Here is a 25,246-nt window from a genome sequence, read left to right on the forward strand (position 1 = left end):
TCCAGGAACTTTTGAATTTCATTTCCTGTTTGATCAGCGTGGCGAACTCAGCAGCACAGGTGACCATGCAGTCCCCCCAGAATCATAGAGCATAGAATGTTTCTACACTCCCTCATCATCTCCGTTCCTGTGGTTATCGCAGATTAGAAGGCAAAAAAAACTCACTTGCAATGACATGGTTTCCGAGCTCATGCAGTTCTCCCACACTGATAGGGCACAGCTTAATGCATGGAGGCATTCAGTGGAAAAAGCCAGGAAAGAATTAAGTGAGCGCGAAGAGAGGAGGCAGGATGCGATGCAGAGGCTAATGAGGGAGCAAACGGACATGATCAAGCATCTGTTGGAGCTGCAGGAAAGCCAACAAGAGCACAGACCCCCTCTGCATCCCCTGTATAACTGCCTGCCCTCCTTCCCATGTTCCATAGCCTCCTCACCCAGACGCCCAAGAATACGGGGGGGCATTCCGGGCACCCAACCACTCCACTACAGAGGATGGCCCAAGCAACAGAAGGCTGTCATTCAAACAGTTTGATTCTTAGTGTGGTTACAATAAGCAATGTGGCCTTGTCCTTCCCTCCTCCCCCACCCCACCCAGGCTACCTTGTCCGTTATCTCTCTTTTTTTTAATTAATAAAAGAAGAATTCATGGTTTCAAAACAATAGTTAATTTATTTCAAAGCGGGGAGGGTGATTGGCTTACAGGGCATTAAAATCAACAAAGGGGGCAGGTTTGCATCAAGGAGAAACACACACAACTGTCACATCGAAGCCTGGCCAGTCATGAAACTGATTTTCAAAGCCTCTTTGAGGTGCAGCACGCCTTGCTGTGCTCTTCTAATCACCCTAGTGTCTGGTGCAAAACGATTGTCTGCTGTTGATTTCATGGAGGGAGGGGCAACTGATGACATGTACCCAAAACCAGGCACTGGGAGCTTAACCCAGAAATCCAATGGGTGGCAGAGACTGTGGGAACTGTGGGATAGCTACCCACATTGCACCGCTCTGTAAATCGATGCTAGCCATGGTAGTGAGGACACACTCCACCAACTTAATGTGCTTAGTGTAGACATACACAATTGACTGTATAAAATCAATTTCTAAAAATCGACTTCTATAAAATCAACCTAATTTCATAGTGCAGACATACTTTAAGTCTCATTTTCAAAAGTGACTTAGGCACTGATGATCCTAAATCCCACTGACTTTGAATGAGACTTAGGCTTCTAAGGGTAAGACTTTAAAACATATGTAGGGGTCTAGAGATGCAGACAGATGCCTAGTGAGATTTTCAGAGTACTCAGGTGCCTAATTCCCATTTAAATCAATTTTTCCTGATGGGAATTTTTTTTAAATGACATAACTAAAGTGATTTTGCAGAACAAGTCAACATCCCTTCAAATTCCAATGCCTTCAGTGCATTGGAAATCACCTTGCTGTGGTTTGAAGGACAAGGAGCAATGCAGTGCACCATTTGGCAAATGCAATCTAGCTAGTGTAATTCCAAGATGTTCAGTTTTATGAACTTTTCAATTTTATTAACTCAGAATCATAGAAGATTAGGGTTGGAAGGGACCTCAGAAGGTCATCTAGTCCAACCTGCTGTTCAAGGCAGGACCAATCCCCAGACAGATTTTTATCTGTTCCCTAAATGGCCCCTTCAAGGATTGAACTCACAACCCTGGGTTTAGCAGGCCAATGCTCAAACCACTGAGCTATCCCTCCTCCCCAAAAGGCATTGAGTTCAGTCCCTTACCTTTACAGCAGGACCAAGTACAGTCCCTGGCAAATTTTTGCCCTAGATCCCTATATGGCCCCCTCAAGGATTGAACTCACAACCCTGGGTTTAGCACTCAAACCACTAAGCTACCCCTTCTCCCCTAAAAATAACTGAAATTCCTTTGGTTTAAAGTTGCTTTTCTCTGACTGGGAATCAAACCCAGGTCTTAGCAGTGAAAGTGCCAAACCCTAATCACTAGGCCACCAGGGAGGTGAGAACTCCTTAATCCCAATTAATTTGTAAAATAGGGGCTCTATTGTATTTAACACCTGTATTGTTGTACTATACAGAGGCCTCAAGCAAAATGGGATACATCATGCTTGGCACTGTACAAACGTAGCTTTAACACAGCCCTTATGCATATGCATAACTGTGATGGGTGTACCAACCCCACACCGTGAGGTGAGGCTTAAGGAGTTGCTCTGGATGCAGGAAGCCACATCCCCTTATTCCTGCAGGGCGTGCTCCCAGTGGAGAGAGAATTCAAAAGGAGGAACTCAGCTCAGTCTGGATGGATCAAGCAGGAGAAGAGTTGCGTGCTGCAGCTTCCTGTAGAGAAGCTGCTGAGGCTCCAAGTGACTGGGACTGCACTGCATAGTCAAGCCACCACAGGCCTTTCAACTGTAGTGGCCAAGGATGACAAGCCACTGCCGAAAGGGGAAGACACTCCGGAGAATGACCCAAGAGGACTCCGGGGAGACACCAAGACAGAGGCGTGGCACAGATGGAGGAACAGAAGCAGGGGTAGGAAGTGACCCAGGGAACCGGCATAAGGGCATCCACCCAGAGGCCATGTATTGGAATCATTATTTTGAAGGGCCCTGGTTTGGAACCCAGTGGATCAGGGTGGGTCTGGGTTCCTCAACCCCAGTCACAGACTCTGACCATCGGGTGACTGCCACTGATCCTAGCCAGTAGGCAAGGCAGCCACAGGCTCTCACTGTGGGGTGACATTACCACTGACTCTGGCTGCTAGGCGAGGCACCCACAGACTTTTGCCTTTGGGTGACTTTGCCACTGATCCTGCTGCTAGGTAAGATGGCCACAGACTCTTGTCATGGGGTGATCTTGCCACTGATTCTAGCCACTAGGCAAGATAGCCACAGACTCTCACCGTTGGACAACACTTCCTCTGATGCTAACCACTAGGCAAGGCAGCCATTGACTCTGTGTGAAATAACCTGGAGTATCGCCACTAGGTAGTATTGCTGCCCTTGGGTACAGAACCCCACGACAATAACTTTAAGCATATGAGAGGAGCTAGCAAACAAAAGTGGCCAATAGGGGAGTTTTGTGCAGGACTTCTCCAGATGAAGGAGGAGTGGTTATGTGACCCTTGGGTAACTTTGTTGTCTGGTGTGTGTGTGTGCTTGAGTTTGTTGTGGTGTGCTTGCTGCTGGACTGAAATATACTGTGTATTCTGTTTGTTTGGGGGACTGTGTGCTGAGAGTGTGGGTGCTGAGCCTAGCAGTCTGCTAGGCAAGGATGAGAGCTGACAACTTCTTTATGAGGCTTTGATCCCTAAGCCCTTTAGCACCCACCAGCCCTTAAGCAGGAGGCGGGGCTACTCAAGAAGAACAGGGCTTTAAGCCCACTCCTAAGTGACCAGAGGAGCTAACAAACAGGAGCAGCTAACAGGAGAGTTTTGCGAGGGTGTTGAGGTTGGGAAGTGGGAGAGTGGGGCCTAGATACACTTAACATTCCTTAATTTCTTTAAACTTAAGCCAAAAAACACCTACTGATAAAAACAAAACAAAAACAAAGAAACCAGCTACAGGAGTAAAAAGATAATGGAGGCAGAAATCCAGCAACAGAGTGGGGGCTACCCAGTTTATTGCACCCAATGCAGCATGTATGATTACCTGCCTGCCCTATGGGCCGGTGGCATATGTGTGCATTTGGTGCAAGGAGCTTCTGGCACTCAGAGACCATATAAGAGCTTTGGAGACCAGGGTGGCTGAGCTGGAGAAGCTAAGGGAGACAGAGAGGTACATAGATGAGACTTTCCGGGACACAGTAGAATGGACCCACCCCTGGTATGACAGCCTCTGTGCTGTTGAGGAGGATGAAAGCCTCATGGAAGGAGAACATCCACCTGAAGCAAAGGCAAATGATCACATAGTTGGGACCCTCCTTCCAGATGATGTTGTAGTATCCTCTCGCACTGAGAATATCTCTCCGGGGAGGGAACTCCAGTTATTAGGAAGAGACAGGTATTAGTAATGGGCGAGCTGATCATTAGAAACATACATAGCTGGGTTTGTGATGAGCAGGAGAACCACATGGTGACTTGCCTGCCTGGTGCGAAGGTTGCGGATCTCTCAAGACATCTAGATAGACTTATGTGTAATGCTGGAGAGTACATGTAGGTACCAATGACATAGGGAAGGATAGGAGAGAGGTCCTTGAGGCCAAATTTAGGCTGCTAGGTAAGAGATTGAAGCTCAGGACCTCAGCGGTAGCATTCTCTGAGATGTTCCCAGTTCCATACACAGGGCCAGTTAGACAAGCAGAATTTCAAGGTCTTAGTGCGTGGATGAGATGATTGTATAGGGAGGAGAAGGTTAGATTTATTAGGAACTAGGAAAGCTTTTGGGAAAGGGGGAGCCTACACAGGAAGGATGGTCTCCACCTAATCCAAAATGGAACCAGATTGCTGGCACTTAAAATTTAAAAGGTCATAAAGCATAACTAAGGGCTGCGGGAAAGCCGACAGGTGCGGAGGAGCATGTGGTTCAGACAGAGACATCCCTTAGGAAAGGATCTACTAATGGAGATTCTCTTGTCCTAGTAAGGAGGAGAGCATGGAAGATAAAATACAGGTAAGATCTGATGAAAACAGTCAAATGAAAAAAAGTCTAATTCAATTACATCATGTCATGGGAGACAGCTAAAAAGTGACAAGTTTTTAAAGTGCTTATCTATCAATGCTAGAAGTCTAAATAATCAGATGGGTGAACTAGAGTGCCTCATATTAAATGAGGATATTGATACAATCGCCATCACAAAACTTTGTGGAATGAGAATAATCAATGGGACACAGTAATACCAGGGTATAAAATATATTGGAAGGACAGAACAGGTTGTGCTGGTGGGGGAGTAGCACTATATGTGAAAGAAAGTGTAGAAGCAAATGAAGTAAAAATCTTGAATGAACCAAACTGCATCATAGAATCTCTATGGACAGTAATTCCATGATTTAAACATAAGAATATAGCAGGGGGATATATTACCGACCAACTGACCAGGATGGTGATAGTGACTGTGAAATGCTCAGGGAGATTAGAGAGGCTATTAAAATAAAAAATTCAATAATAATGGGGATTTTCAACTATTCTCATATTGACTGGGTACAGATCACCTTAGGACAGGATGCAGAGATAAAGTTTCTTGACACCTTAAATGACTGTTTCTTGGAGCAGCTAGTCCTGGAACCCACAAGAGGAGAGGCAGTTTTTTATTTAGTTCTAAGTGGAGCACTGGATCAGGTTCACGAGGTGAATATAGCTGGATAGCTTGGTAATACTGACCATAATATAGTTAAATTTAACATCCCTGTGGCAGGGAAAATACCACAGCAGCCCAACACTGTAGCATTTAATTTCAGAAAGGAGAGCTACACACAAATGAGGAGGTTAGTTAAACAGAAATTAAAATGTACAGCACTAAAAGTAAAATCCCTGCAAGTTGCATAGAAACTTTTTAAAGACACCATAATAGAGACTCAACTTAAATGTATACCCCACATTAAAAAACATAGTAAGAGAATCAAAAAAGAGCCACCATGGATAAACAACAAAGTAAAAGAAGCAATGAGAGGCAAAAAGGCATCCTTTAAAAAGTGGAAGTTAAACCCTAGTGAGGAAAATAAAAGGAACATAAACTCTGGCAAATGACGTGTAAAAATATAATCAGTAAAAATATAATCAGTAATTTGTAAAAAAAAAATTGAAGTACAGATAGCCAAAGACTCAAACAGTAGTAGGATTTTTTTGTTTTAAGAACATCAGAAGCAGGAAGCCTGCTAAACAACCAGTGAGGCCACTGAACGATCGAGATGCTAAAGAAGCACTCAAGGTGGTATGATAAGGCCATTGCAAAGAAACTAAATTAATTATTTGCATCAGTCTTCACAGTTGAGGATGTGAGAGAGATTCCCAAACCTGAGACTTTTTTTTAGATGACAAATCTGAGGAACTGTCCCAGATTGAGGTGTCATTAGAGAAGCTTTTGGAACAATTGATAAACTAAACAGTAATAAGTCACCAGGACCAGATGGTATTCTCCCAAGAGTTCCAAAAGAACTCAAATGTGAAATTGCAGGACTACTAATTGTAGTCAGTAACCTATCATTTAAATCAGCTTCTGTACCAAATGACTGGAGGATAGCTAATGTGATGCCAATTTTTAAAAAGAGTTGACCCCAGCATTTACAGGCCGGTAAGCCTGACTTCAGTACTGGGCAAACTGGTTGAAACTATAGTAAAGAACAATGTTGTCAGACACATAGATGAACATAATTTCTTAGGGAATAGTCAACATGCTTTTTGTAAAGTGAAATCAGGCCTCATCAATCTACTAGAATTCTTTGAGGGGATCAACAAGCATGTGGACAAGAGGATCCAGTGGATTTAGATTTTCAGAAAGCCTTTGACAAAGTCCCTCACCAAAGGCTCTTAAGCAAAGTAAGCAGTCATGGGATAACAGGGAAAGTGCTCTCATAAACGGGTAACTGGTTAAAAGATAGGAAACAAAGGCTAGGAATAAATGGTCAGTTTTCAGAATGGAAAGAGGTAAATAGTGGTGTCCTCCAGGGGTTTGTACTGGTCCCAGACCTATTTAACATATTCATAAATGATCTGCAAAAAGGGGTAAACAGTGAGGTGGCAAAATTTGCAGATGATACAAAACTACTCAAGATAGTTAAGTCCCAGTCAGACTGCAAAGCGCTACAAAAAGATCTCTCAAAACTGGGTGACTGGGCAACAAAATGGCAGATGAAATTCAATGTTGATAAATGCAAAGTAATGCACATTGGAAAACATAATCCCAATTGTACATATAAAATGATGGGGTCTAAATTAGCTGTTACCACTCAAGAAAGAGATCATGGAGTCATTATGGATAGTTCTCTGAAAACATCCACTCAATGGCAAAAAAGTGAACAGAATGTTTGGAAACATTAAGAAAGGGATAGATAATAAGACAGAAAATATCATATTCCATCTATATAAATCCATGGTACACCCATATCTTGAATACTGTGTGCAGATGTGGTTGCCCCATCTCAAAAAAGATATATTGGAATTGGAAAAGGTTCAGAAAAGGACAACAAAAATAATTAGGGGTATGGAACAACTTCCATACGAGGAACCATTAATAAGACTGGGACTTTTCAGCTTGGAAAAGAGACAACTAAGGGGATGATATGATAGAGGTCTATACAATCATGACTGATATGGAGAAAGTAAATAAGGAAGTGTTATTTACTCCTTCCTATAACACAAGAACTAGGGGTTACTAAATGAAATTAATAGGCAGCAGGTTTAAAACAAACAAAAGGAAGTATTTTTTCACACAATGCACAGTCAACCTGTGGAACTCCTTGCCAGAAGATGTTGTGAAGGCCAAGACTATAACAGAGTTCAAAAAAGAACCAGATAAAATCATTCAGAATAGGTCCATCAATGGCTATTAACCAGGATGGGCAGGGATGGTGTCCCTAGCCTCTGTTTGCCAGAAGCTGGGAACAGGCAACAGGGGATGGATCACTTGATGATTACCTGTTTTGTTCATTCCCTCTGGGGCACCTGGCATTGGCCACTGTCAGAAGACAGGATACTGGGCGAGATGGACCTTTGGTCTGACCTAGTATGGCCATTCTTATGTTCTTAAGAGTAGTACCATTGATTTAAGTTGGACTACACATGTGCTTAGACCCAAATCCTCAACGTATTTGGGTGCCTAATTTCCACTGATCTGAATGGGAGTAAGGAGCCTACATATCTGGGGATCTGGGCCGAAGTGCTTTGCAGGATTGAGCCCACAGTGAAAGACTGTCCTGACCCAAACAGCTTACAATGTAAGAGAGCTAAGTGCTATTACTGTGTATCTCTTTACAACCTCTCCAGAAGTCTCAGCAGAAGCCAAGCCCTGTCCTGTTGAATCAGGAGGGTCAGATCAAATTGGGATATGGAGTGAGCAGGGAGTGGGGAGGAGAATAATGGCACAAATATGAGCAAAGCTATGCCAATATTGAGCACTTTTGAAAACCCCTCCTAAGGGCTGAAGCAGAACTGATATGATGCATTAGCTCTGCACTAGAGCGAATTTCACTGTGTGAACATTCCAAACACTGCATGGAGCTAATTGCATGCAGTCTTCCTTAAGCTATATGCAACAGTATCATATTCTATAACAAAGAATATATACTAGATCTAAGGGCCAGATTTTCAAAAGTCCCCAGCATGCAGCAATTCCCATTCTTTGCAATTAGAGTTGCTGGCTGCTGAGCAGTTTTAAAGATCTCTCCCCCAGTTGCAGGTGCTGTGGAAATTGAACAAAGCTGGCCCTAAAATGTGCAGTTTTGAAAGTGCATTTTTTTTAAACCAGGCAGGCCATAAAAAAGTAGAAAATAGAAAATCCACCATTTTTGCTTTATAAAGATATCAGAAGTGTACAATTCCAAAATACACAATGCTAAACATTTTCATTTGATTCCGTTCCAAGATTGTCAAGTAGGATTAAAGGTACCTTTCTGCTAAATAGTCTGCCTTCCTTTCTGCCAAACATTTTTTTCTAATCACCTTACTTTACTCTGATTTACATGAGTTTTAGCTTCAAGAATCAATGGCCATTGCTGAATGCAAATAGGCACACAGGAAAATTATATTAAGTTTGCACAATTGATCTTTCATCATTTAAAAATGTACCTTTTAAAATTTCTTGTAATGTCAGCCTGAAATACTTCCAACGCTGAGTGTCATCAAGTGGAGCAGGGTCACTCTGGGAAAACCCATTCTCAGTTATGTAAATTATAGGATTATTATATGTATCCTAGAACAAGAAAGCAGAAGTTTTATTCAGAACAGATGTAAGATAACCCATAAAATCAAGTGTATTAGCCTCTATCTTCTCTAAGCTACAACCCAAAACTAGTTTTCATCAAATTGCATTGACCCTATTAACTTAATTTTCCATGTGCTGACCTTTCATGACTAACAGTGGAAAAGCAAAACTGTGCAAATATCCACAAAGACAGTGAAATGACTTATTTTAATAAGAATACAAAAATATCTTTCCTGCATTAGCATCTGCATATTGTCACTTCTCCTTAACCCTTTGATACTAGCAGTCACAGCATGTCCCACTGTAAGCAATGGGTTGCAAGCCAGGAAAACCTGACTGCTGGCATCCAAAAGATTATTTCTGAAGTTCAGCAGATAATAGAACACTCACGTATCATTTCAAATTGTAACTTATGTCAATATGAGTTATCAAGTATAATAGCAACAAAAAAATCCCCAAAGTCTTCAACTCTCTCAGTAGTTATGATGCAAAAATGAAACAAAGAATCCCAAGTTAACTTGTTTACACTCACGCACAGTGCCTTTTGCTACAGCATGTGGGTGCCTCCCAATAACTGAGTCACCCATATTGCACTGCATAAATCCTTTTCCTTGGTGGTGGTTAGCTAACTAAAAATCTGGATGATCCAGTGAGTCTCACATCATACCTTGATATACTTCAGCAGTCTACGTAAACCCCAGGGAACTACAGCCAGCCATGAGCTGCCAGAAGCAAAAGGCCAGGAATGGTCCAATATTTGTTCAGCTTCTTTGTCCCCAGAAACACTTGGTTCACTGCATGTATTTTCTTGATGCTTTACTTTGCGAGTAGTATAATAATTTAGGGCAAAAAAGTCAGCAGTTCCCTTGATCATCTTCTTTTCTTCCTCAGTAAATTCTGGAAGCCTTGATGATAGGTAGCCTTGCTTTGTACTCATTACAGAGATCTGGGATTTCATGATGGCTGGATAGTCACCACTAGTAAATATGGGTTCAGCAAACCAGTCTAAGCAAAAAGCCATATATCTTTTAGTAGCTTCTTGGTCTGCCAGACAAGTTGAATCTAGGGGTTCTGCCCAATCTGAGTTCAGAGCTATTGACACAAGCCCCTGTTGCTTTTTTCTAAATAACAAATCGTAACTGTGCCAGGCTTTAGCATGAGCCTTTATCATGTTATGAGCTGTCGGATAAGCTCCAATTCCAGGGTCCATTATTCCTGGAGCCACAATGCCTTTTTCATAGCCATCTTTAGCAACAACATAAGGCTCATTAATAGTGACCCACAGTTTCACTCGGTCTCCAAATGTTCTGAAGCAAAACTGTGCATAGTTGTCAAAGACCTCAGTGATTGCATCAGAGCTCCAGCCACCTTGATCTTCTAAATGTTGAGGTAAATCAAAGTGATATAATGTCACCATGGGTACAATGCCATTTGCCAACAGGTCATCAATAATCTTGTCATAGTAATCAACTCCTGAAATAGTTAAAAGAAAACAGGTTGGGTTCATATTTTATTACCTTAAAAATGCAGAAACCTCACTTACAAATAATAAGTAATGTTATTATCATAGCATTATTTTTCTCTGTCTCTGTATTATGTATCATCTCCATGGAGTACGCTAAATCTATTTTAAAACCATAGGGACAGATTTTCCGAAGTTGTCTGCACCCAACAGCTGCTATTTAGGCACCAAAAGGGACCACATTTTCAGAAGTAATCAGTACATAGGAGCTTCCACTGAGAACAGTGGGAGCTGCTGAATCCTTACATTTGCAAATTTGGTCTCTTCATTTAGTGGCTGAATGGGAGCTAAGCTCTCAAAAATCTGGCCCTAAATGTGGGAGCTGAGCTCTTTTGAAAAATGTACCCCCAATGTATAGTTTGATCAATACTAAAGCTAAGTCTAATGGAGGGATTTTTCTCCTGGAGAACTACACAGCCACTAAAAAGCAAATAGTGCAATATTCACCAAGATCAAGGCATGATGTAACCAGTTTGCATTTTACGATTTGCACCTGGTCAGTAGAGTGAGCAATTTCCTTTTGGATGAGGACCTTGCTACTGTTATCTTTGACTTTCTCAACTCCAGATTAGTCAATTGCAATGAATTCTACAATTTACAAGTATCTGGAGACTGAAGCAGAGGCAACATGCAGCAGTTCCCTCTAGCTTGGGCATCTTGTCAGGTCTATCTTACATTTAGTGTTCTTCATTGGGTGCTACTGGTCTCTAGATGGTCTTGGTCTTGAGCTACCACACTTAAGTGGCTTGTGATTAGCCCACCTGAGAGACTAACTCCCTCCTTGTGACACTGCCACAGCTGCAGGCAGCAGAGGCACTCAGGCTAGATCCCTCTGGTTATAAAAGAGAGGAGACAGACAGTTGGTCATTCACTGTGAGGATCCTGGCACTCTGAACCTTTCCCCCACCACTTTGGTCTGAAATAGCCTGAACTCGATCAGAAAGCAACAAAAGCCATTTATTTGACAGGCTTTTGGGGGCAAAGCTTGAGAGGATATTTCTGGAGGGCGAATGGGGATTTTCAGTTACTGGGCTTTATCAGCTGGCTAAGTTAACGTGTCTCCTGTATTTTGGGCATTTTTTTAGCTTTGTTTAAATATAAATAAATAAAACTAAATAGATTTTTTCAAGCCTCCTTAGAATGCTGGGTCTTGAATCATATGCAAAATATGGTGTTACGTTTTCAGACGTGGGCTTGCTCCTTCACAAGAACCATCTGACTTAGACTTTCCCAATTGCATTCCTACTAATAATATGAATGTTGAATTATTTATATTACAGTTAAACTCAAAGGGTCCAGTCAGGACAGAGGGTGCCTTATGCAGGTGCCATACAGACAAAAGGCAGAACTTGCCTCAGAGACTTGGATTCACTTTTAAAAATTGCCTAAGTGACTTAGGAACTGATTTTCCATTTTCAAAAGTGATTTAGGCACTTACAAGTCATTAAGACATAAGCTCCTAAATCTCTTTTGAAAATGAGACTTAGGCCCTGGGACAAGACTTAACACTTTGAAGACTTGAACACAGTGGAGGAAAGGAGCAAACAATAAGGTTGCATATATTAGCTAAGTATATGATTTGGAGAGTTCATAGTGTTTTGTTTTGTTTTTAATATGATAACAAGAGATGTTAATGAATCACTAACCTGTATTAGTGAGTGAATGTGTTGGTACTATGCTAACTACTTCTTTGCACTGGTTTTCAGATTCAGTGTGTGCTAACATTTAAAAAAATGCAGACACGATGCCCTGGTCTACATTGTCAGTGTTAGCCCTTAAAATTATCCTGCTTTCACAGTTGTACCATGTGGTTGGTCTTGTCTCAAGGATTCTACTCATACTATTTTTTAATCCAACATCTGATGAAGCAAAAAACTGAGAACCCCAGACTTAGTGCACATCTTCTTGCAAGCAGACCAGTACCTACACATCCACTAGCACAGCAAGATTTGATGGGCTTGTTTACAATAAGCTTGGCAGGCAATTTGTGTTTCCTCTCTAGCTGCAACCCCATAAGAATTTGGGAAGATGCATGTCTGGGGGCAGAATTCATCAACATGTTCCTTTAATTCTCAAAAAAAAAATTTCAAAGTTCAAATTTACAATCAGTTAGGGCCAGATTGTGAATCCTTTACTCCCATTGGTGAACAGTGACTCACATGGCTTCAGCAGGGCTATTCATGTGGGTCTCTCTGGTGGGAGTAAGTGTTTTCTCCATCTAGCCCTTAGTTGGCAAAACAGAAGTCCTTTCCTGGTACAGCATCCTCTTTTTTAATATGACAGCAAAAATCCCTAGAAATTTATAAGCGATAGCCTGTGTAATTTTACAGATTACTCAGTAGAATTTGGGTAATTTAAAAGCAATCAAATATCCATTTTCCAGATTTCAATTAATTATTGAAAAAGGCTTATAATCTTGTGTGATCCAGAAAGAGAAATGCAGCCATATCACTGGAAATCATCAGCGTCATAAAAATATCGCTAAAAATAATGCTAAAACTGGGATGACGCCATTTTTACATTTGTACCTATGGATGTTAGAAGAGCAAAGAAGGGCAGCATATAGAGTTCTGGCAATTTGTGTGTATGTGCTCTGAGGGGAGACCACATCTTTGGGGCATCCTAGTAAGGACCAACTGGCAACAGAAGGTGGGGAGGAAAATGCACTTCATATCACCAGCTGGATGGGAAAGGAATAGGTTAAGGCCTGGAGGAGAGTCAGAGTGCGTCACTGGAGCTGGTATGGATTCCCATGTGATTCTGAGGTTGGGGGCGGTACCCATTCTGCTACGGATACAGGCCCCATTTCTCTCTTCTTTTCTGCCTCCCTCTTGCCTGGTCCTTCCCTAATGTTGAAGTCAGGCACAGAAGAGAATTATGTTCTGGGTCCAATAAACCACACACGCTGTCTGCCAGTTCTGGCTCCCTCTTCACTGCAATCTGCCTTTCTGCAGCTAATACACAACACTCCTTGGAGGACACAGGGCATAGAGAATTGTAAAACAAAACAAAAACCAGCCACTACCTAAAAAACAAAATAAACTCACAGTAGGTTTAAAGCTGACATTTGATAGGAGTAAAACCCCTGCAACTTTGTTCCTTTAGAAGAAAACCCCCTTACAATTGGAAAACAAATGTTAAAGGTTTTTCCAAATGTCCCATGTTTTAGGTGTGAAATTAGTAGTGAATCAGTTTGTGTGAATGGTTTTTATTTGAAAGGACATTGCTTTAAGGTTTCTATTCTTCACATGCTCTTTGTAGAAATGTTTATACAGAAGATAGTGGCCTTTCCATGATATGCAGCTACAATTGCTTCAACAGATCACTGCACAGGACAAGTTAGCGCCTGCCTAATGAAACACCCTTCCAATGCCCTTTCGCTAAATGTAAAGTTCATAAAATTAATCAGGCAGCTGTTTAAAAGAGGGATCAAGTGAACATTTTCAAAAATGTTAGTTGAATTTGGTCAAAATGTTATTAGCTTTTTTTCTAACCAACTCTATGGCTGTTCACTGTCTCCCACCCTCACTTCTAAATAACAAAGCCTGTTCAATAGGCAGCTCTGTGGCAGCACCTGTAGTGCTACCTGAAATAAATTGTGTTCTAGGGGCAAAAAACTAAGGATATTCAGTTAAATTTGATTTCCATATACCACAAAAAGCATCCAAACTAAAAGGTGAATCCTGCCCCATGGCACAGGCTTCATGCTTAGAAATTCTGGTGGTGGTGGGAAGGAATCTTCCTATCCTTTTCCTATTCAGCTGGTGACATGAAGTAGATTTTCCTTCCCTCCTCCTGCTGCCAAATTGGTCCTTACTAGAACACCCCAAAGATGTGGTCTCTCCTTGGAAGGCTGGAGTTACTCCTCTGTCCATGCTGTGAAGAAGGAAATAGCTGGTTGGTTTGCTGTGTATGGATGCATCAACCCACTCTCATGGCTCCTGCACATCCATCATCTCCTTATGGCAGAAGCTGTGCTCTGCAGAAAGCAGGAGGTGAATAGCGGTCTGCATGGGCAACCCAAATTCTGCAACCTGAACACTCTTATCAGAACATTATTGGTTCTGTGTGTATGGATCTGCACAGCCCTGGAGTGGGGAATTTGCTAATAAATTTTCCCCCTCATTCTCTTTCCAGCCCTTCCCTTTTTTGAATGGGGAGAGGAAGGAACACCCAGGGTGAAGGCTGCCCCAAGAGCACAAAGATTGACATCTTTCCAGAAGGAGTGGGGAGTCCAGGTAGCAACAAGGAAGGGGTGAGGAACACTTCAGACAGAGCTATCATCCAATTCTATTTCCTTTTTGTTTTGTTAGGGACATTTTCCTTCTGCTGCTGGCTGTTTGTTCAGACCTCTCCTCTTACTCTGTTCCTCACAGTCTCTCTGATGCAGCGTCACTCCTCCTAGTCTCCACATTCTCCTCTAATCCTCCTCACCCAGTATCCTTTTCCTCTGCACTCAATATTGCTTTTCCCTTCCTTTGCTTATTAACTCAGCCACAAACTTTTCACCTTGCCGATTCTGAAATTAAAAAGCAGAACAAATGTGGAACCAACATATTTGCTAACCATCAGTTTGATCAGTCTTTGTATATTTTGCATCTCTTTTCTCCAATCCTATTCCTATCTTGCCGTCTTACACTATGTAGTCTCCTTGGAGCTCTTTGTAGTCTCTTTTTCTCGTGTGTGTTTGTACAGCACCTAGCACAATGCCTACCCTGTCCTGAATGAAACTACAGCCATTACTGGAAACCAAATAATAAAAATGAACTGTGAGATCCCCTCTCATTGGCCAGCTAAGGAGTATATTGCTTGAGGACCTGCAGAAAAGTGTGTCCTACTTAGACAATATATGCTATTCAGTGTGCAATTCAGAATGTCAGTAGATTATGCTGATACACTATCCACATGCATTTGCCAATTCTGTCAAAAATGGGATTGATTGATTGATTAATTGATTGATTTGTTTACTTATATTCCATGAGAAAGTTTTTCTCTTATTTTCTTAGCAAGTTCTTCAGGGGTTCATTGTAGCTTTACACAATCCCATAAAATAGAATTTATAATCATTTTTTAAAAAATTTAGAACAGGCAAAAAATACATGGTAGGGAACATAATATTCATCCCATCCCAAAAGATCATGATATCCAAGGAGATCTAGAGTATTAATTAGGAAGTTGTTGCAAACCTATAAAAAATCATCCCATAATTACTCTGAAAAAAAGTTGTAATTTCAAAGCTACACTGCAGAATAGCATACTGGATTAATTATGCCAGACTGCAGCAATAACCTTGAATTAAAGCTGCAACCTTCTATTTTTAAGAAACAATTGCCTTTCTGGTTGATGAAACCTGTCGTCCCATCAGGTAACAGACGTGACCAGGAAAGAGAAAAGCGATAATGAGTCAATCCAAGCTGTTTGATACATTTCAAATCTTCCTCCCACAGAGTGTAGCTGCCACAAGCTACATCACCAGTCTGGTTCTTGAAAACTCGATCTCCTCCCTGATGGGTGAATGTGTCCCAAACATTAGGGCCCTTTCCATCTGCATTCCAGCCTCCTGATTAAAAACAAAACTGAATCATTACACTTTTGACATCAAAAGACATATGTTGAATGTAAATATTTATCACATAAAGTAGACACAAGAATCTCAGTACCTTGTAAGCAAACCAAGCAAGGCTTCCTCCAGTTCTTTCACTTAAAATGAATAGTTTTTTCTCAAGCTATAGAACATTTGTATTTATTCATGGTTTTGTCACTGCTCACCATTTGAAAAATCTGTTTCAAACAGCACTTACAGAGGTTCTGACACACTGCACATTATTTTTAGCCAAAGATTAGATGCTTGTGAATCTTCTATGATATTAACAAAAAGTATTTGCTAATGCAACTTCCACCCATGAATGTAAAAGATCTGTCCATATCAAAGAAAGCCTTTAGGATATGAAAAATACATCCAACAAATAGGCACTTATGGCTTTCTGGATGTCCTTTGAAAGTCCTGACAGTCTGTTAAGAAGAAAGGAATACCATTATGAGCCAGGGCCCTAGGCATGTATAACGTGAATTAATAACAAAGCTCTGTGAAACTTCTGCCTTTTGCTTAGACAAACGTTCACAAAAAAACTGCAAAGATTTCCACTAAATTAAATTTTACACTAAATGTTCATAATCTCTGCACCATTTTCTGCATTCTGGTTATGCTGGGATATTTTGTAGTGCTTTTGAAAACTGAGGTATATTTAGCCATCGTTTGAGATCTGAGATACCACAGTGTATAAATTGAGCAAATGCAGATTTCTTTATGACAATCATTGCAGTCTTTGCAAAACCATGTTATAATATGTGCAAATGTTTAATGTGAAAAGCCTCGGAAATCCCCATCCCTGCAAAGTACAGTTAAATCACAAAACTCAGAATATGCCAAAATTCTCCAGTTTCCTTTACAAGCAAAATTTTTCAGAGTTCCAGTTAATGCATGTTTCCTGGGTTACTGTCTGAAAACTAAAATGACATTGTAGATTAAAATCATGTATAAATTAAATATCAGTTGGCTGTAAGATTAATACCTATATAATAGTTACATATCCATCCTCAGTAAAAGTGTTTTAATAATCAATTAGTATCATAAAAATTAGAGATGGAAGAGCCCTATTAGGAGGTCATCCAGTCCATCCCCTGCCAATGTGAGATTGCTCCCTAAAGTATATTCAGTACTTAATGCACATCTGTCTTGTTAAATTTAAGTTTAATGCAAGGTTAAGCATATTGCAGACACTCAATTTAAAACGTTACTAGAATCTGTAATATCATTTCTATAGCCTAGTTTCTGAAAAATCATTGTCATATTTCAAGTTCTTTACAGAATTTTGTAACAGCACAGAAGCACCAACAGGGGCGGCTCTAGACATTTTGCCGCCCCAAGCACAGCGGCATGCCGCGGGGGGGCACTCTGCCTGTCGCTGGTCCCATGACTCCGGTGGACCTCCCGCAGGTGTGCCTGCAGAGGGTCCGCTGGTCCCGCGGCTCCACCAAAGCCACGGGACCAGTGGACCCTCCGCAGGCATGCCTGCAGGAGGTCCACCGGAGCCGCGGGACCAGGGGACTCTCCGCAGGCAAGCCGCCGAAGGCTGCCCGCCTGCTGCCCTCCCGGCCACTGGCAGAGTGCCCCCCGCGGCATGCCGCCCCAAGCATGCGCTTGGCATGCTGTGGCCTGGAGCTGCCCCTGAGCACCAATATGGCTACATAAAGTTATTCAGTAAATTGAGCTCTTCTGTGGGACAGTCTTCACACTAGGTCCATTTTTAGATCTAACAACTCTGAGTGTCCCTTAAGGTTCAAGTTTTCCTACAACACAATGACTCAGCGCTGCAGTATTCTCAAATATATACAGTAATGACAGTTTCCCATGGGTAGTATTTGACTTTAGTAGTTACATTTTAAGCCAAGATTCAAATTATTTGTGCAGGAAAACACTCAAAGTAAAGAGTAATTATTTTGTATTATTTAAGGGATTTACGGTATTTAAAAGGCAGATTCTGTTTGCCCAAAACCAGATTCAAGGTGCCCAGTTCTGGGCCATAGCATGGCCCCTTTGCAGTGCTCCTCTTGGGCAGTTAAGAATTCCCCTGGCATGTAGGAATCCCCAACTGGCACAAACTCTACCACCTTCTTTATCCAGTCTACTCAGCAAGTGGGAGAGTGCCAGTGATTGGATAGAATAGGGCAGAAGCATCTTGGTGGTTCTCAGCCAGTGTTAGCATCCCAGAGTGGGCTGATACAAACGAGCTGTTTGAGGCCAATATAAGATATGTCAGGGCTGAACTGGCCTCCAGGCCAGCTTCAGGACTGAAGAAGAGCAAAGGTCAGGATCTGGTCATACATTTCAGCTATTGTACATACAGTTGATTGGCCAAATCACTCTAGATTATATTAATATGCCCTCAAATATTTAAAATAATGATTATAGACCATTTATATTTCAATGCACATACTTCAGTCTTTACAATTATTAAAATGGAATGCACTGGAGTAGTTCTTTAAAAATTAAGTTACAGCAGGAATATCAGTGTGCACTACTTTTAAGGTTTTATGTGCTTTCCCAGACTAATGTCTTTGCACTCAAGTGTACCTTTCCAAAACCTTCACCTTTCGACTGAAGTTTTCTAGACTTGGTCTCCACCCAAAGGTGAATATCTGCTTAGTATAGCTCAACTCGTTCATACAGAGTGAGTGAAGAAAATACGTTTTTACCATTACTAAAAATTCTTGCAACTTTTCTCTCTCTTTTTTTAAGAGCTCTAATACAGAGTTGAAATTTAGCATAGAAATGGCCCTCGTAAGGAGAAGTGCCTTGGAGTGTTCTGGTGAAAATTGATTTTGATTTGACTGAGTCATGCACCTTTGAAAGCTGCATTTTGAGCATACAGGGTACAATTGCTATGATTTTTTTAGCACTTTGAAATATATTAAGTGAAGTAGGCTGAACTGTGCATAAATACATAGCTGACAGTGAAAAATAAAAGTACACTCCTAGACCTCACCTCATTCACTGTGCAACTTGTGATATGTGCAACAGTTGAGTTGGGACTCCACAGGAACTCTTGACTCAGTCACACTGCCTTGTCAGGTAAGAGCTGCAAGGCTCCAAGGCTTTGAAGTGTGAGTTAACCCCTGTGGGCCTCTTCGGTTTTGTGAGGATAGGGTATTTCCAATAATGTCTAGTTGAATATTTTCACATTATAGATTTTTTAAAAAAATTAATAAAACCCTAGAAATTTCCATTAACAATTATACAGAACATTAAAGTTACTCACTGTCAAGGCTGGCTCATGGGCAGCCAGCCTGAATCTGGAGGATATCAAAAGTGCTCACTCTTCTAAAATCCTAAAAGGACCCACACAATGCGGCAAGCTACCAACCAATCTTTCTGCTATCTGTCATCTTTAAAGTCCTGGAGCAGCTTATCCTCCAGTGTATGTCTCCAGAGGTGGAGATAACTCTCAGTGTCAACCAAGCTGGCTTCCAGAAAAGTCAAAGCATATGTGACCAAGTCCTAGGCCTCACTACAAATATAGAAAATGGGTTTCAACAGAACTTGAAGACAGGAGCTGTTTTCTTGGACCTGACAGAGGTCTACAATACAGTATGGCACACTAGACTTCTGGTAAAACTGTTAAGAGTTCTTCCAGCATGGGTGGTGGACACTGTTGAACTTCTGCTTTGTGACCGTCATTTTCTGGTACATATGGGAGATAGAACAAATGCATGGAGAAGATAATCCAATGGCTTACCCCAATGCTTCGTGCTTGCTCCCACCCTGTTCAGCCTGTACACAAATGACCTGCCACTGACTCAGTCATGCAAGTTTATCTTTGCAGATGACATCTGCTCTGGTACCCAGTCATTCTCTTTCACCAAATTGGAGAACATCTTGAACACCAACTTAGCCAAGATGGCAGCCTAGTGAAACAGTTGGTGCCTCCAACCAGGTATGACCATGACAGTTTTGAGCATCTGCAAACTCCACAAAGCAAGCACTAAAGGTGAGTTAGACGTCTTCCTTAATGGCAAACAACTGAAACATGAGGCAAAACCTGTCTACCTTGATGTCACATTGGACTGCACTTTGACAGCAGTATTTTTTAGATGGTCATGGAAAGTCAAAGTCAGGACTAGGAATAATCAAATCAGCAAATTAGCTGGTTCAGTCTGGGGCACAGGCACACAGATACTTCTGGCGCTGTGCTATTTCTCAGCAGAATACTGTGCCCGTGTGTGGTGGTGTTCGGCTCACACTAAATTGGCTGGTATCAAATTGAGCTTGACCAGGCATACCATCACAGGCACTGAGCACCCCACTTGTATTCCATGGCTACCAGTTCTGAGCAACATAGCTCCTCCACACATTTGTCACAGAAAGTCTACAGTCAGACTGGTGGAGAAGCTGCGTGCCAACCCAGGACTCCCACTGTACACAGATATTTTTAGTCACCCCACAGGACAACTTAAGTTGAGTTGTCCATTGTTGTCTCAACTGCCAAATCAGAATCTGTCAACAGCAACCCTATGGTGCAGTGAGTGGTCAGCTGAAGAAGTTTGGAATGTCGCTTTTTATAGATCCAGATTAACACGCCTACCCCTCTGATACTTGACGTAACTGAGATATACTTCATGCAAGATGGCTCATGTGAGATATCATTGAAAAGGTTATGATTTACTGAATGTGATTATCCAATTTGTATGCCTGCATCTGAAGTTAGGAATATTGACTATGTATCTGTATTTCATATGCTACTTTGGGTGATGCCCACTGCTAACACTTCAGGTACAACAATGGAAAAGCCAGACAGGGCAGATGGCCCATCAGTGAGGACAATGGACTGTGAAAAGCTTGGCCTTCCTGTGGACCTTCCATATTGCCACTGACTCATGGACACTGTGACCCTACAGAGTCAGGTCTTGCCACCTGATACTAAAACATTACCTGGGATTTCTTGTAACTTTCCATTGTAAGGAAAGTGAGGTCAAGTTTAGGAAACTATTTCAGGGTCAGGAGGAAGGCAAACAGGACTCTTCCTCTTCATGTCCTGCCTGCCCAAGAAGAAAGACTGTGAAAGGAAAGGTGAGGGGGGAGTCCAGACTGAAACATGGGTCTAGTCTGAAAAGGAATAAAACTGTAACTTTGAACCATAGAAACTTTGAAAACTGCCTGCAACAATATCTAGGGTGAGAAATACTATTTGTAACCAATTTCTTTAGTGAAACGAGCTTAGTTTGCGTGTTTGATTTTAGTTGCTTAGAAATCTGCTTTGTTCTGTTTGTTACCCCTTTTACCACTTAAAATCTACCTTTTATAGTTAATAACATTTGTTTTGTTTATTATTAAACCCAGTTTCTGTAATTTCTGACTGGAGGGTAAGAAGTGTGTACACCTCTCTCCACATTGAGGGAGCGGGCGAATTTCATAATATATCTTTGGATCTGCACTCCAAGGGAGATGGACATCTGAGTGCTGGAACAAGTCCCTTAAGCTGAGTCTTCCCAGAGCTGATCCACATCTGGGTGTCGCCCTGCCTGTGTGTGTGTTAGAGGAGGTTTTAAGAGCCCGGCTCAGTTTAAAGGGGGCTGATGCTGGCAGAAGAGGTAGACTCAGTGGTATCTCAGCATATCAGGTGGCTCCCCAAGAAGTCCAACCCATCACATCATGGTGGCCTTAGGGCCCTTCATTCTGCAGATGAAGCCTCTTCCAGGTGGCTTAGCAAGCACTACAAATGCTAGAAGAAGAAAAAGCCAGCCTAGTGGATAAAGACAGGGCAAAACATCAGGAATCAGAGTCATTTGTCAATCTAGAGTCAGGTAATCAGGAGTAAGAAGCAGAAGGCAAAATCATATCATAAACTTGGTGTCAGAGCCAGGAGATAAATGCTGGGGTCAGGGACCAGGATCAGCATAAGGAAACAGGATCTGCAGGCGCATCTATCTGAAGTTCCACTTAGTTGACAGACAACTTTCTTGTATCTTTTCCAGATTAAAGTAGTATGTCCAGACCAATGAGGAATTAGCAATGTCCTGTCAATGGGGCCTTCCATAGGTGGTAAATTCTACAGTGTGTGGGGGCCTCTGATGCTCATGATTCTCCAAGTGTTTCTTATGCTGTGAATGGCACCAGTTGCCACCCAAGGAATCCTCAGACCCAGTGCTGCTCCATATACTCATCTAGCCACTCAAAAGGCAGGATGTGATATAATACTAAGCTTCCATGTGAATTTCAGCCCAGAGAATAAAGGAGTAGTTCCTACTCTCAGCCAGGGCCCATGGAAGCTGTCCTCAGCAGAAGAAAATGAGTAAGAAAGAGTCAGCAGGCTGGGCTTCCCCGAGTTCCCCACCACCTCAAACCTGCAGGTAAATCTGAATTTATGCTGTTTCCCCCTCTGTGGTCTAAGACCTGCCCCTCTTGACGGTTAGAAAAGGATTTAGAATTAGGCCCCAAGAATAGTGTTTTAAACCTGATATTGTATTTCCCGGGTTTTAGAGAATGAAGAGGTCATAGTTCCCCAATCTCCTTCCCTCCATTGCTCCAAGCTTTGATTATCACTCTCTGGTCTTCAGGGGTTCCCCTGCAGCCTTTTCTCCAGTTGCCCCAGTCAGATCACTTGCCTGAGGCTCCTCCAAATCCTTGAAGTGTTGCCATCTTCTCATCAACCTGCTTTCTACTGTCTCCTTCCACCTATCTCTGCAGGGACACTGTCTCCCTCCAAATCCCACTGCCTGCAACACTCACCTCATATACTCCAAACCTGCCCCCCTAGCCTCCTCTGTACACATCATTGTCACTAACAACTGATTCCATGTGCCCCCAACTTCCCCATGGTGCCAACTAACAAACTCTTGCTGGGTCCTTCTACTTTACCCTGCTTCCTCATCCATAAGCCAACAACTGCTTTGGCTCTGGTGTTCCTACCCTGCTGGTCTCCCAAGCCCCAGCTACACCCACAAATATGTGAGAGGTCTGGGAGCCTTATCCCATCCCCTCTCACAATCTCAGGGAATGGTCAGTGACCTATCCTCCATCCATTCATGGGGAGTCACCAGAGATGATCACTGTCATTCAGTCCTCTGAACAGGTACTATAGATGTTTATGCGAAGGACATACTCACAAACTGAGGATGGCTGAGCTCTGCTTACTAAAGACAGGTCCCAGAAGAAGTTTGGCACCAGTGGATGAGTTTCCCTGTGATCGTAGAAGTCCCAGGAGATGTAGGCAGGGCTTCCTCTGAGCACAGGAAAATCCTGCCCACCGTGGAAGGGGATTCCAAAGGCCTAGCACTGACCTTCCAGTTTGCTGTCCTGCATGCTTCCAGGAGATGTGTTTTGACTTGTGACTCTCCCCCAAACACCTGCTTCTGGGGAATTAATTATGACTGTCATCTATATGCACACCTGTTCTCACTTCTTAGGGCATGAAGAGGCCCTTGCAAGCCAAGCAATCTGCTCATGTCTACCCCAACAGAAAGGAGGGAGTGAAAGCCTAGTGGGAATGTAACCTGCTTCTGCTTCCTTCTCTCACTTTGATCACTGGGAGGAGGGACACACACCTATTTTCCCCACCTGCCATCTGGTCTTGTTTCTGGGGTTTGGGGATAGCTTTTCCCATCCCAACTGTTCAGGGCAAGGAGCAGTTAAGTGAGAAATGTAATATGTAGCCACACAAGACTTAAAAACTATGCAATGGGTCAAAATGGAACATGGAATCCCGTCTCCTCCACCTGTCCTCTCAATATTGGTGACTTTTGGATCCAGACTTCATGACTTGGGTCCCATCTTTGCTTTAAAACTATTTAACCCCCCTTCTTCCTTCCTTTGGCACGTGGAAATCTGATACCTTCAACTTGATAAGCTGCTGTAGCAGCACCCCAAGCAAATCCACTAGGGAAAGAAATGTCTTCTGGGTGCCAGTCACAAGGGGCAGGAGCAAAGGAGGCAGCAGCAGCTGAAGCCATGTGGTTGGTAGATCTGGACCTCCTGTGGGGCTGACACTGCGCTTCCTGCACGGACTGCTCTTCCACTTGTCGTAAGCAGATTCTGTATCAAATTCAAACACAGAAAAATAAACCCTGAGCAGCTTCTCTCTCTGAAGGACAAATAGTTGCAACCATACCTTGCATGTCTCATGATCTGAACACAGAGGCTTAGCTCAGCCTCCCACGCACACTGAAAGGGGAGGGGCAGCAGTGCAGCCAGCTACAAGGGCCTCGTGTACAAATAGCTCCTTCCAGTGCATGGTACTGGGCTGTCCAGATCAGGCCTCTGTCCTTCCCTGCCCATTTAAGCTGCCAGATTACCCATACCTAGAGCTACTTACTCTGAATAAGGTGCTGAGCCACCCAGACAGAAGCTCCTCCCACTTTCCTGTAAGTCACTCAAACCTGGACCCTACTTTTTTTCTGGCACAGAGTCCCCACCATGTCCCCACTTCCTACATGGCCCAGATCTGGTCTGCTCTGGTCTGATCACATTGCAGCACATGGTAAAGGCTGTTGCCCCCAGTGTGTGGAATTGTAACTGTCAGGTTTGTGACTGCTGCATGTTTCCTCTATTTATCTAGGGTTAATTATTCACTGCACCTGGTCAAAGAGAGTCTGAGGAGGCCCTCTGTAGATTGACACTCAAAACTGATGCACTCTCCCTCCTTTCACACCCCAGAGAGAGGGCTCCCCTACTCCTAGACTGAAAGTATAAACCCCTAATTGAAATGTGTGAAACTTCAGACATGGCACGCTAGATGGCACTATTGCAACTTATTTTTCAGGCACTCCAAGAGCTGTTTTCCCTCTCTGGATTACAGTAAACACATATTGATTTACGCTAAGGTCAGTATCCCCATTTATTGGACCACTGGGCTACATAGGCCTCCTAGAAATTCAGATGCTAGCTATGTATTTGTCTTGTGTTGCATTATTTGCCTTTGCTTCTACTCTTTGATTTATAAACCTTTCCAGGTGGGGATCTGTTACAAACAGACTTACAACTGCAATGCATCATGCACATTAATAATAATTTATATAGCATTAAAATCAGACAAAAAATTGACATTGCCTGAAAAGCACGTATGCAGTTATGTGCAATCTCTTACCAAAACTGTTTTTTGTTGTTGTTTTTTTTTTGGTGGTGGTGTTTTTTTTAATGAAACAAGCAACTTTTATCAGAAAAAAGGTCAGGATAAAGTTGTAGAACAGTTGAATTAATTCCAAAAGTGCACATTATAGAGCCAGACTGTGCTGATACAATATAAAATAAATTGTTTCACAACAGGAGCACATTTCCTCAAATAGCTCTCCAAGTTTTGCTCACTCCTTAGAGGTAATATCCCTGG

The 25,246-nt window shown here is 42.4% G+C and overlaps 1 protein-coding gene across 3 annotated transcripts in view; it reads right to left on the reverse strand.

Annotated features, from left to right (window-relative positions):
• The window catches only part of LOC127048209 (cytosolic beta-glucosidase-like), a 98,588-nt gene that overhangs the window by 46,317 nt on the left and 27,025 nt on the right, over positions 1-25,246 (reverse strand). For all 3 annotated transcript variants that reach the window (XM_050947774.1, XM_050947773.1, XM_050947772.1), the window contains exons 2-5: positions 23,756-23,955; positions 15,700-15,927; positions 9,513-10,318; positions 8,710-8,833 (exon numbers count right to left, since the gene is read on the reverse strand). In XM_050947774.1, the coding sequence (XP_050803731.1) occupies positions 8,710-8,833; positions 9,513-10,318; positions 15,700-15,927; positions 23,756-23,955 (1,358 nt within the window). The remainder of the gene's footprint in view (positions 1-8,709; positions 8,834-9,512; positions 10,319-15,699; positions 15,928-23,755; positions 23,956-25,246) is intronic.

Source organism: Gopherus flavomarginatus, chromosome 3, assembly GCF_025201925.1.
Source record: "Gopherus flavomarginatus isolate rGopFla2 chromosome 3, rGopFla2.mat.asm, whole genome shotgun sequence".
Lineage (NCBI taxonomy): Eukaryota > Metazoa > Chordata > Testudines > Testudinidae > Gopherus > Gopherus flavomarginatus.